Genomic DNA, 17,778 nt, shown 5'->3' with positions numbered 1-17,778 from the left:
ACGAAATCTCCTTCCAACAAAGGAATGGTGGTTCGGTTTAAATCAACTCCCCGAGACAAAAGGTCCGCTAGCATTGCTGGAGGAGCAGCCCGCCCCTGTGGCCAGAGCTGAGATGAACCAGCGCTGGCTTTCCCAGCCACCCTTGCGGTTCGGCCCGGACTGGGAACTAGGCTCAGTCAATCTGATGCGCTGACCCAGCTTTCCTGGGGAGCTCTGGGTGCAGACACGGTCCTTCTTCCAGCCCACTGTTCCCTGAGCCTCGGGCCCCTCTCGAAGCTTTGTCACGTGTGGTCCCACTTTCCCCGCCTTAGACGCCACCCCAGCGGCCACCTTCCCTGCTTTCTGGCTTGAGTCCTGATGCTGCTCCTGTGGACTCAATGACTCAGAATGTGTCCCGTGGACCCGCAGTCACAGTCACTGCCAAGCGATCACTCAAAATGCAGACCCTCGGGCCCCGCCCCAGACCTGCTGAATCGGAACCTGCATTTTCCCAAAATCAGGTGAGCACATTAGGATTCAAAACCACTGCCCCAGAACACACCCTCTGGTTCTTCCCATCCAAGCCGGCTGCTGTCTGGCCACGCCCGACAGGAGGGCTGTCGCTATAGTAACCAGTGAGGACCACCTCTTACTCCTGCTGCATTCAGGGTGAGCCTGTGGTGAGCATTGCTATAGAAACCAGCACAGGGCAGTGCCTCCTAGCGACTCAGCCGTGGTTCCTACACAAACATCCGAATCCCTAGGCAGCCTGGGGAACGGCTACCACGGGGAAAGTCAAGGCTATGCAGTATCTAAAGGAAAGGCTGGAGCAACCTCCTTCCACGTGGCTCCGGGTGGCGAGGCCTTTGCCTGCATCTGGCCGGGAGCAGGGTGAGCCGGGCTGAGCACCGTGTAGGGGATGCTGATGAGAGCTGATGATGGGGAGCACTTCTGAGGGACCTGGCGCCGGGCTTCTGTGCGTCATCACACCCAGTTCTGAGCTCCACGTAGGATGTGCTCCCTGTGGCTGCTTGCAGCACTCACACAAATGGGCAGGCTCAAAACAGCTCGTGCGGGCTCAGCCTCCAGGAGGCTGCAAGGCCGGTTCCTGCTGGGGTCCCTCTCAGGACCTTGTGCCTGCTGTTAGGGCTCACCTGTGGAACTCTGGGTCATCTCAGGACTCTTCCTTTATCATGTGTGCAAAGTCTGTCTCCCAGGTAAGACACCGCTCACGGGTGCCAAGATCAGGATGAATGGGGGGGGGGGGTGCTATTTAGTCAGCCACCAGCTCTGAATTGGGTCCCCTTGTTATACCCATTTTCCTGATGAGAGAGCTGAGGCAGGAAAATTGCAAAGCCTTGTTCAAGGTCATAGAGCCAGCATGTGGAGCTGGAATCCGACTCCTGCTCGGTCTCTCTCCAAAGTCCAGGCTTCTAACCCTGCTTCTATCTGGATGTCCTCCAAACAGCTTTGAACTTGTCCACTATTGCCGTTTGATTGCAGGACGTCAACCCCAAAACTGTCAGCTCCCTACAGAGCGTGAACTTCTGGTCGGAGCCCCTCAGAGGCAGACAGAAACCTGCCTGGTATCCTGGGGTGAGGGCTCCCCTGCCCAAGCTTTCTTTGAAATCTGCAGTAACACGTGTCTCCATTGCCTAGTGCTGCCTCAACAGGAATTTGTTTTCCCACTGTTCGGGAGCCTGGCTTGCAGGTGGCTGCCCTCTCAGTGCCTCTTCCCATGGTCACCCTTCTGTGCATGCCTGGCCCTGGGCTCTGTGTGTCCCAGGCTCCTTTGCTTTGCTGGACCCACCCTGACGGCCCTCATTGCCTCGTCAGTACCCTGGCTCCACGACTGCTTTGGCTTCCTCGGGCTGCTGTGACAAATGGCCATGAACTTACTGGGGGAAGACAGCACACGTTCATTCTCCACCCCACCCCTGATTCTCCGTGCTGCAGATAGAAGTCCACAACCAGGGGCACCAGGCACAAACCCAGGCGTCGGCAGGTGCTGTCCTCTGACGGCTCGGAGGGGAGAATCGGTTTCCTTGCCTTCTGCAGCTTCCGGAGCTGCCTTCCGGGCCTCCCTTGACTTGTGGGCCCTGCCTCCGACTTGGAAGCCAGCCACAGAGCCACTTGTGTGAGTGTTAGGTCCTTCTGTCTCACATCTCTCTCCGTCTCCCTCTTACAAGGACCCATAGCATTTAGGAGCTGCCTGGAGAGCCCAGGACCATCCTGCCTTCCCTGGACTCTTAATTATAGCAGCAGAATCGTTTGCCATCAGCATTCACAGACTCCAGGGACTCAGCCCTGATACCTCTGGGGACCGTTATTCAGCCTCCCACAGTGATCCTTCCTCACAGATATCCTAGGCACCCCATCGCCGCTAGCCCTCCAGCTCGCCAGGGTGGGAAAGGACAGTGAGAAGATGATGATGTGAAAGTCTTTGTCAAGGGCAGGGAAAGGTCTTGTCTGCCTCAGGGCCTTTGCACGGTCTGTTCCTTTTGTCTGGCATGTTTCTCCCCCTACATACAGAAATGGCTGGCTCCTTCTCAGCTTTAAGGTCTTGTCACTTCCTTACAGAGGCCCTCCAAGCAGCCTCCCCTTAACCTTGTGTATTCTTTGCCCTGACACCCCAGCAGTGAACCACTGGACATAATTTTGTCATTGCTTTCTTATGCATTGGTTTCTGAGTTTCTTTTTTTTTTTTTTTTAGATTGATTGATTGATTGATTGATTTGACAGGAAGAGCAACAGAGAAAGAGAGAGAGAAATGGGGGGAGGAGAGAGAGAGGGAGAGAAGTACTTGCTTCTGCTGCTCCACTTTCCAAATGGCCACACAGGAACCTGAAGCTCCATCCTGGTCTCCCACATGGGTGGCAGGTGCCCAAGTACTTGGGCCATCATCTGCTGCTTTCCCAGGTGCATTTAGCAAGGAGCCGGATTGGAAGTAGAGCAGCTGGGACTCGAACTAGCGCTCCCGTATGGGAAGCAGGTGTCACATCAGAAGCTTACCCGCTGCACCACAACGTGGGCCCCGTTTCTGTTTCTTATCGGTCTCCCCAGTTAGGCTAGCAGCTCTGTGAGATAGGGACCTGCTGAGCCCTGTTCTCCGCTGTATCCCAGCCCCTGGAACGATGCCTGGTGTACGGATGCTCCCGAAAGGAGGGTTGGATTAATAAGTGACATTACCAGATGACATCTCATCAGTGTGCTCCTGTGGCCTAATCCTGAGTTTCATCTTTTCACACACTTGCTCTGAATGTGCCTATCATTCGATATTCCCCAAGTCCAGCCATGGCCTCTTTCTGTGCCCTTCGGTAGGACATTCACGGGGGGACAAAGGCCAGAGTCTGTCAGGGAGCTACTGGCAGACCCAGGGCTGGGCTGCGGTGCTGCAAAATCCCAAGGCAGGGTTTGCCCGCACACCGCACCACCCCGTTTAGTGCCCGAGCTCCCCAAGCCCTGTCAATCCCTCGTCTCCAGATCTCTCTGCACCTTTTCATCCATGCCTGTTTTCCATGCCTGGGCCTCAGCATCCTTCCTGCGCTAACTTGATCACTTTGGAATTTCTGTCTCCTTCCAGAGCCTTCCGTCCCACCCCAGTACCTCTCCAAACACCGTAGGGAGCGAAGGCTTGGGTGACGCCTGCCCTGCAGGCTTGACCCGTTGCCCTGTTCATCTCAGATCACCAGGGTCAGGGATGAACAAACCTGGCTTGCCCAGAATTCCCGCAGGAGCTTAATTCAGAGTGCGCATGCCCAGGCCACACCCCCAAGACCTATCGACCCCAAACTCTAGGTGTGAGGTGAGGACTTATGCCGTGTTCACAAGCTCCCTGCACGGTCCCGATGCCCGCCGTCCAGCGACGACCCCACAGGAGCTCCCGAAACTTTTTCCAGCCCCGGGTTCTCGAATCAAGTTCAGAATCAAGTAGCAGGCAGCGAACACTGTCCTCTTAAAATGTGTGTCAGGATAATGCAATGTCTCAGACTCTCCCAAAGAACCCATCACAACGAATGCTGGTCCCCGCCCCGCCCCCGAACAGACAAGATAAGGCTTTCTTAATGAATTACTGGCAAAGAATTCATGAGCTTATAAACTGTGGAGGTCAGAAGGGCAAAGAGAAGGCAGTGTTGGAAAGAGAGATAGGCACATCGAAAATTCCAGAGGAAGCTGGACTCCTGGGGTTCCAATATCCTATTCCACGCCTTGCTGGCTGTCTTGGAAAAGGTGTTATTTGGAAGGCAGCGGAGTGTCTTTTTGCTTCTCTTCAGAATTCATCAGGAGCTGACTGGGTGCCTTGGGACTCGCTGGGCCTGCAGCATAAAAGGCAGGAGCCACAAGCCAGCACTGTGATGGAACCCCAGCCCTCCCGGGACCTGGGCTCAGGGGGGTGGGGGGCCACCCCGCCCAGGAAAGACAGGAGCAGGGCGCCTCTGATAAGCTGCCCAGAGAGGAGTTCTTGGTGGGGGATGGGGGGTGGTGGGGGCTGATTTCCAACCAAGATGGAGACGCAGTGACAAAAAGCGAATCCTCACCTGAGACCATGGAATCCAATTCCATTGCAAGCCAACCTGTGTTTACTGAGTGTCTGATTCAGTTTCGGTGATGGAAAGAACGGGAAAACGAGACAGACAGCCTAACCGGCAGGCTGCTTCGGGCAGACACTCCCCGGGAGTCTGCCCCACGGGGCCGCGGGGCCACACACTCGATTTTATTAGCATCACCCAGTGAGAGATCGGTTAACCAGAGTGTCTCATGAACAAATATTTATGAAGTCCTGCAGCCTGCCAGGCACTGGCCTGGGGCCACAGCTGGAGCAGTGAGCAAAGTGGCAGAAGTTCTCCCTCGTGGAATTTATATTTTGTGGGGCTACTGCAGAGCTGGGCTACTGCAGGCCAGGGGAGCCCCGTGGAGTGAGGTCCATGGAGGCTGGAGTTATCAGGGGGAAAGGACCAGGGGGAGATGGGAGTTGAAGGGTACGTGGGGTGTGCATAGTTAAAGGGCCACAGGCCCGACAGACAGGGAACTGAGCTGCATGGCCAGGAGTGAACATGCAGGCTCTAGGGCGAGATCAGCTCCCCGGTGCAGCAGGTGCATGCCAAGACCTGGGGTTACAGCACCCGGGCTACCTAGTCCAGTGACTGGAGGCTGCCTCCCATCTCTCCCCAAAGCTTTTGCGATGTCATAGCTTTGTGGTCCTTAGCCACAATAAACATCATCTTCCTGAGCTGTAAAATGGGCGTAGTCAGAAGCGGCTGCCGGGATGGCCCCCCACATGATCAGCCAATCCGGCGACACAGCCAGGGATGGCCCCCCACATGATCAGCCAGTCCGGAGACGCAGCCAGGGATGGCCCCCACATGATCAGCCAATCCGGAGACACGGCCAGGGAATCAGCGTTTTTCCCGCCTCCCGCCAGGTCATTCCCAGGCCCTCTCAGGTTCCTTTAGAGCAGAGAGCTCTTTCAGTGTGGTCCCCAAACCAGCAGCACCCATGTGAGTCCTTGACTTGAAATGCCAAGTTCATTGTTGTACAGCGGGTTTGAGCCACCGCCTGTGATGCTGGCGTCCCACATCAGAGCGCCAGTTGGAGTCCCAGCTGCCCTGCTGACAGTCCAGCACTCTGCTAACGTGTCTGCGAAGGCAGCTGATGCTGGCCAAGTACCTGGGCCCCTGCCACCCACATGGGAGACCTGGATGGCTTTGGCCTGGCTCAGCCTGTTGTGGTCATTTGGGAAGTGAAGCAGCAGGTGGAACATCTGTTTCTCTCTCTGTCAGTCCACCTGTCAAATAAATAAAATGAATACCTTGTATAAAAAAACAAAATGCAGGTTCATGGGCACCTCCTCTGATCCACCAAATTAGAAACTCTGGGAGTTGGGCCAGCAACCTGCGTTTTTAACAAGCCTTCCAGAGCATTCTGAAGCACATGCAATTCACCTGGGGAGGGTTTAAAAAAAAAAAAAAGTATTTGAGAGGCAGAGTTAGAGAGAGAGTGAAGGAGAGACAGAGACTTCTGCTAATGCTTCCATCCACTGGTTCACTCCCCAAATGGCTGCAATGGCCAAAGCTGGGCTGATCCGAAGCCAGGAGCCAGGAGCTTCTTCCAGGTCTCCCACGTGGGTGCAGGGGCCCAAGGACTTGGGCCATCTTCTGCTGCTTTCCCAGGCCATAGTAGAGAGCTCAATCAGAAGTGGAACAGCCAAGACTCGAACCGGTACCCATATGGGATGCCAGCACTGCAGGCGGAGGCTTAGCCCACTATGCCCCAGTGTCAGCCCCCTGGGGAGGTTTTATAAACTACTAGTGTCCAGCAGCACCCTGGACCAGCTAAGTCCGAATCCTAGGACAGGACTCAAGTCTTCAAAAGCTCCCCGCCCCCACGTCTCACCCCAGGAATGCCCACGCGAGAGGGCAGGATTTACAGCGTCTGGGAGAAGCAAGAAGTTGCTCAAATGGTTTACGTTTGGGAAGCTGCCGTTGGGTCAGAGGCCTTGTCTCAGTTCAGGCTTGCCACAAGCTGGACCCCCTCCCCGGTTGTATTAGCACGGGAGGGACCTGAGGCTCCCAGTGTCGGGGGCAGGACTGGGTCCTCAGAGCCCAGCTGTGCTGGCCGCTCCTGGGCCAGCGCCCAGCCTGGCTCCTCCTCCAGGGGAGGCTGCTGCTGGCCCGGCTTTCTCAGTGCCTTTTCCAGGCGCTCAGCCTTTGGGCCCCGCCGTGCTTGGGCAGAGCTGAGTCCTGGGACAGCTCCAGAGGATGACGGAGAGCAAGGCCGGGGGGACGGGAGCCACATCTCAGGATTGGGCCGGGAATCCTGGAGCCCAGAGCAAGAACACCAGGCCACCCCGGGCTCTCTGCTGGCTCCAGACCCTGTGCTTGGTGCTTTAAGTGACTCATTTCCTTCGTGTTCACATGATCGCCCCAGGGATACGAGTCACCGAGTAGTGACAGCGTGCCCTCTCCTGGACACACTGCCCCCTTTTACAGATGCGGAAACTGAGGCCGAAAGAGTCCCAAGCGCCCGCCCCGGGGTCTCCACTGGGGTCCGGATGCCTCCAAAGGCTCTCCCCCTGCGCGGGAATTCAGAGGCAGGGGCTCCGGAGGGGGGGGGACGCAGGGTGGGGAGGTGGGGGGGGGCCGCGGCGAGCCGCGCCGGGGGTGGGGCCGGGCCCGCAGCCCCCGCCGCCATGGCCGCTCTAACCGCGCGTCCCCGCCTCCCGCCGCAGGCCCTTCCTCGTGCTGCCGCCGCTGATGGAGTGGATCCGGGTGGCCGTGGCGCACGCCGGCCACCGCCGCAGCTTCTCCATGGACAGCGACGACGTACGCCAGGCGGCGCGGCTGCTGCTGCCCGGCGTGGACTGCGAGCCGCGCCAGCTCCGGTAAGCGGCCGCGCGCGGGCCGGGGGGCGCGGGGGGCGCGCCGGGGCCGCCGCTGCGCTGGTTCACGGGGCGGACGCGGGCTGCACGAGGGGCAGATCCCGGGGCTCCAGGGAGGCGGCGCGGCTGAAGGGGCTCCGTGTGGGTGGCAGCCCGCTGCGGGCTCTCCCTCTTCCTGGTTCCCGGACAAGCCTGGCAGAGTCAAATCGCTGCTGGCTGAGCCAGCCCCCCAGCCCTTGCACTGCTCATGCCTGAATCCAAACCTGGCCCCATCAAGGTGAGAAATAGTCCTGGGCTACCCAGGGACTCCCAGGCTGGGGCTGGCTTTTTTTTTTTTTTTTAATCCAAAGAAAGAGAAATAAAACAGCTCACTCAGGTGAGTCATAACCTGACTGAACAGGTGAAAAGCACAGAGATCCAGTGGAGTCTGAGTGTGTGCCGTGTGCGTGTGTGTGTGCGTGTGTGCAGTGTGCGCACCATGTGGGCTCCCAGGTCACTACCTGTGCAGCTGTCTAACTCTGCCAGCTGTTTTCTAATTCCATGCACCTGCTGAGGACCCGCCCCTCCCTCCCAGGCCCTTGTAGCCCCACCCCAAGGCCAGGTGCAGGGATCTGTGCTGCGCCTTCTGCAGGCAGGTGGAGGGTGTGCGGGCCCACTCGAGCACACAGGAGCTGATCAGAGTCCCAAGTGCTGCCATTTACTGTTTGCTGCACAGAGGAGTTCATTTCTCAAAGCGCTGTTGTGCCCACTGCAAAGAGAAGGCAACTGAGGAACAAGTGGGGGAGTGACACACCCAAGGCCACAGGAGTAGGAGATGGTGGAGGCCACATGTGAATTCTAACTGCCAAGTGTTTCTGCCTCCAGGATTCTCGCTAAGTGGTCTCTGGCTGTGCCACTGTGCCTCACCTTGTCACCCAGAACAATAGCAGGTGTCAGGGGGAGAGAGGCAGCGGCCATTTCTCGAGCACCTACTATGTGTCAGATACCCCTTCCAACAAGGGATGTGTGTTCATTTCTTTCTCTTTTTTTTTTTAAAGATTTATTATTTATTTGAAAGGCAGAGAAAGAGACACAGAGAGAGAGAAAGTCTTCCATCCGCTGGTTCACTCCCCAAATGGCCACAATGGCTGGAGCTGGGCTGATCCAAAGCTAGGAGCCAGGAGCTTCCTCTGGGTCTCCCATTGTGGGTGCAGGGGCCCAAGCACTTGGGCCATCTTCCACTGCTTTCCCAGGCCATAGCAGAGAGTTGGATCGGAAGTAGAACAGCTGGGACTTGAACCAGCGCCCATATGGGATGCCGGCATCACAGGCAGAGGCTTAGCCTACTGTGCCACAGCACCAGCCCTCTGTGTGTTCGTTTCTTGCCTACTTTAATTTACCCTGCAGCAGCCTCATGAGGTTGCATAATCTTCCCATTTTACAGATAAGGAAGCCATTGGCAGGGCACCTAGCAGGTGGAGGTGCCAAGGCAGACGTCCATTGTGGCTGAGCTTCTGCAGCTTGGCCTCTGCCCCCTGCTTCCTAGGCTGGCCTCTACCCCCAGACTCACTTCCACCACTCCTGCTCACCAGCCCCAGCTGGGGCTGCCTTTGTAGCCTGACGCTGCTGGGTCGGGGAGGAGGGAAGGTGTTCCCCTGATGCTGAGTGACAAAGCGTCCCCTGTTTGTCATGCTCTGGGGAGACCCCAAGCTTACAGGTCAGGAGTTTGGTCTCCAGCTGCCCATGGCCTGGCTCCAAACCCCAGCACCACGGTTAATTAGCTGCGCAGCCTCGGGCAACCTGGTTCACCTATCTGGACCTTAGCTTTCCCATGAGTAACGTGGAGGTGTTAAATGCAGCACCTCCCTCGCTTCCTCCCAGAGCACACATGGACACGAACCACCTCCACAGGCAACACCAAGAAGGAGAGAAATGCTCACGAAGTGGTCACTGCTAGCCAGAATCCCCAAGTCTCTACCACCCCTAAAATAGCAACAAAGGCTTAACCCTGGCATTGCTTTATTTTTTTTAAAGTTCTTTTTTTTATTAAATTTATTTATTTTTTTGACAGGCAGAGTGGATAGTGAGAGAGAGAGACAAAGAGAAAGGTCTTCCTTTTTGCCGTTGGTTCCCCCTCCAATGGCCGCTGCGGCCGGCGCATCTCGCTGATCCAAAGCCAGGAGCCAGGTGCTTCTCCTGGTCTCCCATGCGGGTGCAGGGCCCAAGCACTTGGGCCATCCTCCACTGCCTTCCCGGGCCATAGCAGAGAGCTGGCCTGGAAGAGGGGCAACCGGGATAGAATCCAGCGCCCCAACCGGGACTAGAACCCGGTGTGCCGGCGCCACAAGGCGGAGGATTAGCCTGTTAAGCCATGGCGCCGGCCCTGGCATTGCTTTATAATTTGGGAAAGCCTCAAAACAAGCACAGTTATCCAGGAGAGCAGCCACCTCTGTTTCCGGAGCAGGAGATCAAGGCCCACCATCACACAGCTGTTAGGTGACAGCCAGGAGCTGGCTGTGAAGCCCGCCCAGGTCGATCCACCTGCGATCCCTCTGCTCTCCGACCCTGGACCTAGCCAAGGCTTCTCAGAGGACCCGAACACCCTCCTCCAGACACTTTCTTTTCCCCGTTCCCTGGGCTGAACCTGAGCTCAAGGGCCACCGTGCCGCTGCTCCAGCAGAGGCCATGGAGAGGGGCCACGTGCACATGCAGCTGACGGTCACACCGAGGCTTCCCATGTCAGCGCTGGCCAGCCCAAGGCTCCAGCCCTGCACGCGGGATAGACTGAGAAGCGCAGAGGCCAGAGCACTCAAGGGCGCAAAGAAGGGCCATGCTGTTTCAGTCCGTGGGCTGTTTTTGGCCACGTATCTCTTCTCGATTCATTCGTCTCTTCTCGATTCATTCGTCTCCTGGATGAGGATTGGGTGTGGACCACGTATGAACTGATTATCTCAGCGAAATGGTCATCCAATTTGGCAGCGGTTTTCAAAGATAATACTAAAACAGAGCATGCCCTTAGCTTCCCTCAATAGTTAAATCCAAGACTTACAAGTTTCGTTACTGAGTGCCATGAGAAGATAAACCAGGTGGTTTTTTTTTTTTTTAAAGAGTGCCTATTTTTCCCGTCTAGTCAGCACACACATACATGTCTACATACGTCTTCCAGTCTCATTTCATGTGGCATCAAGTAGAAGTTGCTGTCTCCAGTGTGCCAGTAACAGGACCACCGGAGCTGTATTCATCCATGCATCCAGCAAATAGACAGCAGGGATCTCCTCTGTGGCTCACACAGGCGGTCCTTTGGGCACCTGTATATCCACCCCCAACAGCTGTTCAAGGCAGGTGTTATTATCCCATTTCACAGACAAGAAGGCTGAGGCTCCCTGAGTTTATGGAACTTGTCTAAGGTCACGGAGCTGCTCAGAGGCAGAGAACGAGTCTAGGATGGAGACCTGGGCAAGGGGAGGGACACGCAGTCCCCATGTCCCTGTCCTCTACCCCGTCATTCATCTTAGAAGATGCCAGGTGAGCTCTGACATCTGCCTCCGTCAGAGCTGAGCTTCCCTCTCTAAATAACCAGCTCTGGAAAGGCGAGGGGACTTGGGTGCCGTGACACATTCGGGAAGTTGGTGTTGGCAGCCGGAGTGTCAGCACCATTAGCGCACATAATGACCTGCCAGCTGGCCGAGGTCGCGTGGCGGGAGGCAGCCGGGATGGATCCCAGCGGGACGGAGCACGCAGAGGCGAGGACTCCCAGGTCTGCCGCCAGTGCTGCCGCTGGTTGGCAGTGACCTTGGCCGGCCTCTGCCGGAGCTCCGCTTTGTCTCTTCTCGGCAACAGTGCAGCTCACCATGGTGATCAGGTGTTGAAAAGGAGCTGCGTGCTAAGCGACTGCACTCCCTGAGCTGTCAGAGGTGACCCATTTATTCTCCCTTAATTAAAGTATCAGCTCATCTAGACCTGGGGGATTTGCCCCGCCCCCCTTTTTATTCTTGTCCTTTGGGAGATGAAGAGTGGTGGGAGGAGGGGGGAGGCAGTGGAAGGGAAAGAGAGGAAGAAGAGTGAGTACATCTTGGCAGCTTCCTCTGTGTTCTTAACTGTTGGTTGAGAAACACAACCCCCGTGGTGGTAAGGGGTGGTTTGTCTGCTGTGAAGGCTGTGTGAAGACAAAGGTGGCAAGGAGTGCTCTCAGATCCTCTCCCAGTGGATAAATGGCACCTGTCAGCTGCGCTTGGGCGCCGTTAGACCCAGGAGCTCGTTTCAGAAAGTGGATAATATTTTGGCAAGTGCTTCAAACCGGATTTTGCGCTGAGAATAGAAAACCTGAAAGTAACAACAGGCAGAGAGTATTAGAGTGGAACCCGGGAGACTTAGGTTGCTACGTTCTTGTTTCACTTTTTTATTATATTTATTGAGCACCTACTAAGTGCCGGACCCCTAATAGGTATTCTCAGTTAGGTCAAATCACCTCCCTTGTCTCACAGGGCTCCGTGTAACCTCTGTACAGAGGGGAGTAACAACAGCTTCATGGGCTGGGGAACCACAGTAGAGGATGTGGGATGGATTTAAGGAGCTGCACCTGCTGCTGCGTGCAACCCTTCTCAGGTCTCCTGGGCACCTCTAGAGACCGGAGGTTTTGGTGTGTGTTTGTTATTAGTCAAACTGGGTCCTGAAGTGGATGTTGTGCCACCGTAACTTGACCTGAAATGCAGCCCCACATGACAATTGAATGTTCAAGTTCATTCACCAAATGTGTATGAGGTACCCATGGCCTGCCTGGCACACATGGTAAAAGGTCGTGGCCCTTTGGGAAGAAGATCCTGTTCCAACCCTTGGTGCCCAACGATAAAACATCTTTCAGTATTCATCAGGGAACATGGAGAATACCAAAACCCAAATCCGCGTGCAAGTCCCTTCTGTAAAGCAGCATTGTGTTTGCACAGACCCTCCACGCATCCTCCTGTGGTCCTTAAATGATCTCTGGGTGACTTGTACTGCTTAATACGATGCAAATGCTATGTAAATAGTTGTTGCAATGTATTGCTGAGGGAATCATTACACGGAAAGGAAGTTGGTACCTGATTGGCACAGGTGCAGTTTTCTTTTCTGGATGCTTTTTGATGCTCGGTTGGTTGAATCCAGTAAGGGAAGGTGGCTGTGCCATCCTTCCCATCCCTGGGTCCATAGGCACCTGATTGACCTGGGGGCAGGTGGTCAACACTAGAAAACAGTGCACAGGGTAGTGTGCGAGAGTGTGAACACCAGAGAAGCGGGAGGGGCACAGAGGAAGGGGGAGGGGGTGGACATCAGTCCTTCCATGTTCCGAGAGCCAGGACCTAGAAGGGGAAGGCCAGAGTCACCACCTTGCCTTAAAGGAATCCCTGGCATCCCAAGGAGCAAGGGGCTTCTGGAGAAAACTGGGATACAAGGGAGAGAGGATCTGGAGCCGCGTCTACACCAGCCATGCCCCTCAGCCATGTCTATGCAGACCCCTGAATCCAGACCTTGGACTCCCTCGTTCTCTCCCCACAGAAGGTCCCCTGCAGAGACTGGGCACCTGGACCCTGCACCTGGCTCCGTGGGGCTCTGGGAAGCCCTTCAGCTCCTCCCACAGTCAGGAGCTGTTCTCTCCTCTCTCCTTGGGTGCCCTCATCTTCCCACAGCCCTGGCCAAATCCCATAGCTCCCCACGGCACACCAGCCCCTCCTCCACCCAGCACACATCCAAGTCCATGCTGCAGGCCGGTGGTGACCCAGTTGGGGCCACTGCCTCCCTTGTGTTCATGTCAGTGCATGAGTGCCCCCTGGAAAACCAGGGAGCTGCCCTTGCCATGATCCCAGGGGGATCGCTTTTCAGCCTGACTGCCCTCCCCCCCATGCCCAAGGTCAGGGGCAGGCTATAGGGCTTGCTCAAGGAGCCAAGCTAATGAGACAGCCTTGCACGTAGCATGTACACAGCACCTACTGTGTGGCTGCCCTACTGTGTGCTTGATGGGTGGTAGATGGTCAGAGAGATCCCCTGGTAGTTTGAGAAAACCATGGGGACTGCTCTGCTAACCATCACTACAGACCTGAGCCTGAGAGAGCCAGAAATGACAGCCATGCAGAGGTACCATGTGACAGGAATCCTGAATAAACAGGAAAGTGTTTGGTAGAGAAGGGAGGAGAGAAGGGCAAGGGCCTCGGAGCACTAAGTGCACACAGAAGGAACGACAGATGCGCAGGCCTGGAGGTGGAAGACGTGCTGGAAGGGTCTCTAGGAACTGGATGCAGAGGCACAAGTAAGGCTGAGTTCTGCCCAGAGAGGGTCTCTTATGCCTTTCCAAAGAACTTGGGCTGGGCCCTCGGGAGGGAGATGATATCAGATCGTCAGATTCCTCTTTTGGAAAGAGGGGCTGTGGCGGCGTGGGAGATGAGCCAAGGCAGGCAGGGGCTGGCGAGCCTGCAGCCGACTGGTCCAGAGCAGATGCTGACAGCTGGGCTGAAAGCAAGGCAGTGCGGTCAGAGCGATGGGGAAGGACGCGAGGGGAACAGGAGGGGAAGTGGCCGGACTTGGTGACAGATGTGGCTGGTGAGGGGTGGCAAGGACTCACCTGGCCCTGGTGGCTGGGAGAAGAGGCTATGACGGGCACAGTTTCTCCCGGAGATGGATGGTGTTGAATTACTGAATGCCCAGAACTGCCGAGAGATGGTTAAAATGATACATTCTGTGTTATGTATATTTTATCACAATAAAGAAACTGGCCTTGGGTGTTCTCAAGCGAAACCAGCCACGTGGAGCGGTGCAGAAGGTGCGGGCACCCATGGGTATTTGCTGTGCATGCTTGGGCTGCCTCAGGAAGAGTGGATAAAAAATGGATAACCAGGGCTGCCTCCAGGGAGGGGAGTGGGGAAGCTGGGTGGATCGGTTTCCCAGGGCTCCTGTAACAAAGTCTCGCAGACTGAGTGCCTTAACACAGGAGGCATTTATTGTCTCTCCATTCTGGAGGCCAGAAGCAGTGCCAACGCCAGGTGCGGAAGGGCAGTGCGCCCTCCGAAGCCTGTGCAGGAGGCTCAGCATCGTGTTTGCACAGGATTCAGGGGTCTGCGTGCACACGGCCAAGGGACATGTCTGATGGAGGTGCAGCTCCAGATCCTGTCTCCCCTTCACTCCAGGTTGCTCCATAAGCCTCTTGCTCCTGGGATACCAGGCACAGAAGGCTGCTTCCAGCTCTGGCAGCCCCGGGCATTCCTTGGCATGTGGCCGTATCACTCGTGTCTCTGCCACCATCATCCCGTTGCTGTCTTCGTTCAGTGTCTATCTCCAGATCTCCATCTTCACACAAGGACAGCCGTCAGATTAGACTGGGGCCCCCTTCAGTGTGACCCCACCCCAACTAGTTCACATCTTCAAAGACCCTCCCTCCAAATAAGGTCACACTCACAGGGAGCGGAGTTACGACCTCGATGGACAGAAGTCAACCCCTAACACTACAGGGACAGAGGTAGGAGGCCCCCGGGCCAGGCTGCCAGAGTTTGGAGCCTGTGCAGGTCGCCTGTCCCCTCTCGTGGAATGTTTGTGTTGACAGCTAACTGTGAGGCTTCCAGCTGGGGAGAGGGTGCAGCCAGGGATGGCTTTAACAAAGCTGGCACACAGGTGTTGCATGAGAACCCATGGTTATGGAATTGGCTTTGAAAATGTCCGTTGTCCATCCAAGCGTGAGCCTTCATCACCCTTCTGCATCCGAGCGGGGTCACCAGGGCTTTAAAGTTCTCACACTGGCATCCACTTAGGACGCAGGGGACAGTGGTTAGGGACACAGGCCTTGCAACCTAACTGCCCGGGTTCAGATCCTGGCTGGACCTCTTACTTGCTGTGTGAGCTAAGGCAAGCCACTCACTTCTCTGGGCCTCCATCCCTGTGTCCGTAAAGTGAGGACAGTAATACGCCCGCCTCCTGAGGTTGTGCGGAGGTCTGATGAAATCATCTCCAAGCAGTTTCGCACGGTGCTTGTGTCCAGTGACTCAGTCACTAACAGCTGTCGCCCCTATTCCTTCCAGTCTGGACCATGAAGGTCCAAACCAAACCAGCGAGGAGATAAATACCCGGCAGGACGGCAGGAGTGTACCCGCCTGGCCATGGTGTGTAGCCCAGCTGAGATTAGGCGGGCCCTTCGCCCTGCTGGAAGCTGAGCCCTTGGGCTGCAGGAGGCCACTAAGGCGAGGCTGACCGGTTTGGGAGCCGACGTCCCCCCGCCCAGTGCCTCCACGGGGTCTCTGTGTGCTCGGGCATTCTCCTCTCTGTAAAGTCGGAGGCTTTTGAAGGTCGTCCTTGGCTGGTGTTTCTGAACCATGTCCAGAGCAGGTGAACATCCATAAGTACTGCGTCTGCCACCGTAGATGAGGCCACGGTGGGAGGAGACAGCAGGAGGAGAAGAGGACTTGCGTAGGTGGCAAACGGAGCCTGGGTTGGCTGGACTGTGTCCCAAGCAAGCAGAGGCTAGGGGAGAAATGGAGGGCATGGAATATTCCAGAAGAAAGGCTCACAGCAAAGACTTTCTCTCTGATAGGTGGCTCCCTTCTCTCTTTAGGGCTGGGACAGAAATTGGCTCCTGGATGGTGGGGCCTGGCACAGAGTTGAGGCCCAAAGAATATTTGTTGAACGAATGAATGGATGAATGATGCAAAGGGTGGGTGCACTGTGAGTGAACAGACTTTTCCTGAACTGATTCCCATGTTAAAAAATAAAATAAAAAACCAAAAAGGCTTTGACATGAATGCACTGGGAGGCTGGGAGGCCACTGAGAATGCTGGTGCAGGTGTGGAGCTCGGAGGAGAGGGCGCAGCTAGAGAGGGCTTCATGGCCGCTCTGGCAGACAGCTGCCGTGGAAGGCGTGGGTGTGGATGGGATTGCCTGGGGGAGGGGCTGATGAAAAGGAGCCCACCTGGGAGCCGAGGTCAGAGAAGAGCCCGGAGGAGATGGGGAGGGGGCCAAGAGGGGGCCCTGGAGAGGGACCACCAGAGCCCCAGGTTGCATCACCGGCGGAGAAGACGTGGACTGATGGGAAGGCGCTAAGAAGCCATCGGCACCCTTGGTGGCAGCAGTTTCAGCAGCCTGGTGTGGGCAGGAACCAGACTGCAGATGGCAGACAGTTTGCCAACACTTGGAATTTGCTCTAAGCTTCCCAAGTGTTAAAAGCAAAACAGAAACACATTGGCTGCTGACAACCGCACGGAGAACTAAAATGGCATTCGGGGCTCCCTTCCAAACCGGGGCTGCAGCTCCGGTTTGCCATATGGGATGTGGCTTCCTGGGAAACAGGGGTTTATTTTTTTCTTTCTTCACCCACTTTTGGGTCTGTTAAATTTCTGCCCAAGGTGCTTATTGAGTCGTGTGCCAGCAAGCATGTCAAACTCCAGGTTGAAAGGTTAGTTACATGAGCGCATTATCTTATTAGCAGTCACTCACTATGGAGTTATGTACTCAGGACATAAGCCAATGTTGTCGGTGACAATGAAGGAGCAGACATCACAGCATTGGGTGTATGTGTGCCGTTTTGTTCAAAGTCAAGTTTCTTTTCATCGGTTCATTAACTCATCCTATAAACGGTGAAGAACCATCCTAGCAGTGATCTCAGAAGGTCCTTTTAGCTCCAGAAAGTATTCAGGCTTTTATTTGTTTAAGATTTTATTTATTTATTGAAGCAGTAGAATTACAGACAGAGAGTTTTGTGGTGAGACATTTGATGTGCACCATGGCAGTTATGCTGTGACCCGTGGGGGAAACTGAGGCAGGTTGCAGGCGCAGGAAAAGAGTGATTTCACTCGTGTCCTTTCTCACATCCCTACGGGAATAACTGGGGGTCCTGTGAGACCCAGGTGTGGTCCTGGATGTCTCTCCTGCTCCACTCCACTCAGCTCCCTGCCCCCCCAAGGGCTTTCTTCTCTTCACACCCGAGGAGACGGGTGCTCCAGGAGGTTGGGAAAGCTGCCCACGGTTATGTGGACAATGGGACCCTTCTGGGACCTGACCTAGCTCCATCTGCCCCCAAAGCCTGTGTTCCCTCTACTAGAAAGACAGCACCAATCAGAGACTCAATGGGCATGAGAAGGTGGCTCTGCAAGCCCACGGGTTTGTGTTGAAAGCCTCAGCCTCCAGCCCCAGCTCCTCTTAGGAATTCAGCCCCTTGTGTCTGTCAGCCTTGCCCAATGGCAACGCTCCCTGTGAAGCCTTAGTTTAGAAACACTCTACTGAATGGCCAAGAACTTCGTGCAAAGGACTCAACCTCGCTAGTTATCCTGGAAACACGACTCCAAACCATAGCCAGGCATGCACTTCTTATCCATAAGACTGACAAAAAAAAAGCCTGATAATATTAGATGGGAGCAAAGCTGTAGCATCCTGAGCACTCTGATTAAATGGTGCCTCACTTTCCAATAAACTTGAAAACACGTATGTCTGCT

General features: G+C 55.6%; 1 protein-coding gene across 2 annotated transcripts in view; it reads left to right on the top strand.

Annotated features, from left to right (window-relative positions):
* Positions 1 to 17,778, top strand: part of ABTB3 (ankyrin repeat and BTB domain containing 3) — a 287,580-nt gene that overhangs the window by 218,886 nt on the left and 50,916 nt on the right. Inside the window, exons 1-2 of one of the 2 annotated variants that reach the window (XM_062202965.1) lie at positions 6,864 to 7,069; positions 7,208 to 7,360. In XM_062202965.1, coding sequence (XP_062058949.1) covers positions 6,969 to 7,069; positions 7,208 to 7,360 — 254 coding nt within the window. In that variant the 5' untranslated portion in view covers positions 6,864 to 6,968. Of the gene's footprint in view, positions 1 to 6,863; positions 7,070 to 7,207; positions 7,361 to 17,778 lie in introns of those variants that run through there. The other variant, XM_062202964.1, reaches the window with a different exon arrangement.

The sequence above is a fragment of the Lepus europaeus genome, chromosome 10, assembly GCF_033115175.1.
Source record: "Lepus europaeus isolate LE1 chromosome 10, mLepTim1.pri, whole genome shotgun sequence".
In the NCBI taxonomy this organism is placed as follows: Eukaryota; Metazoa; Chordata; class Mammalia; order Lagomorpha; family Leporidae; genus Lepus; species Lepus europaeus.
This window is presented reverse-complemented; position numbering and strand designations above follow the sequence as displayed.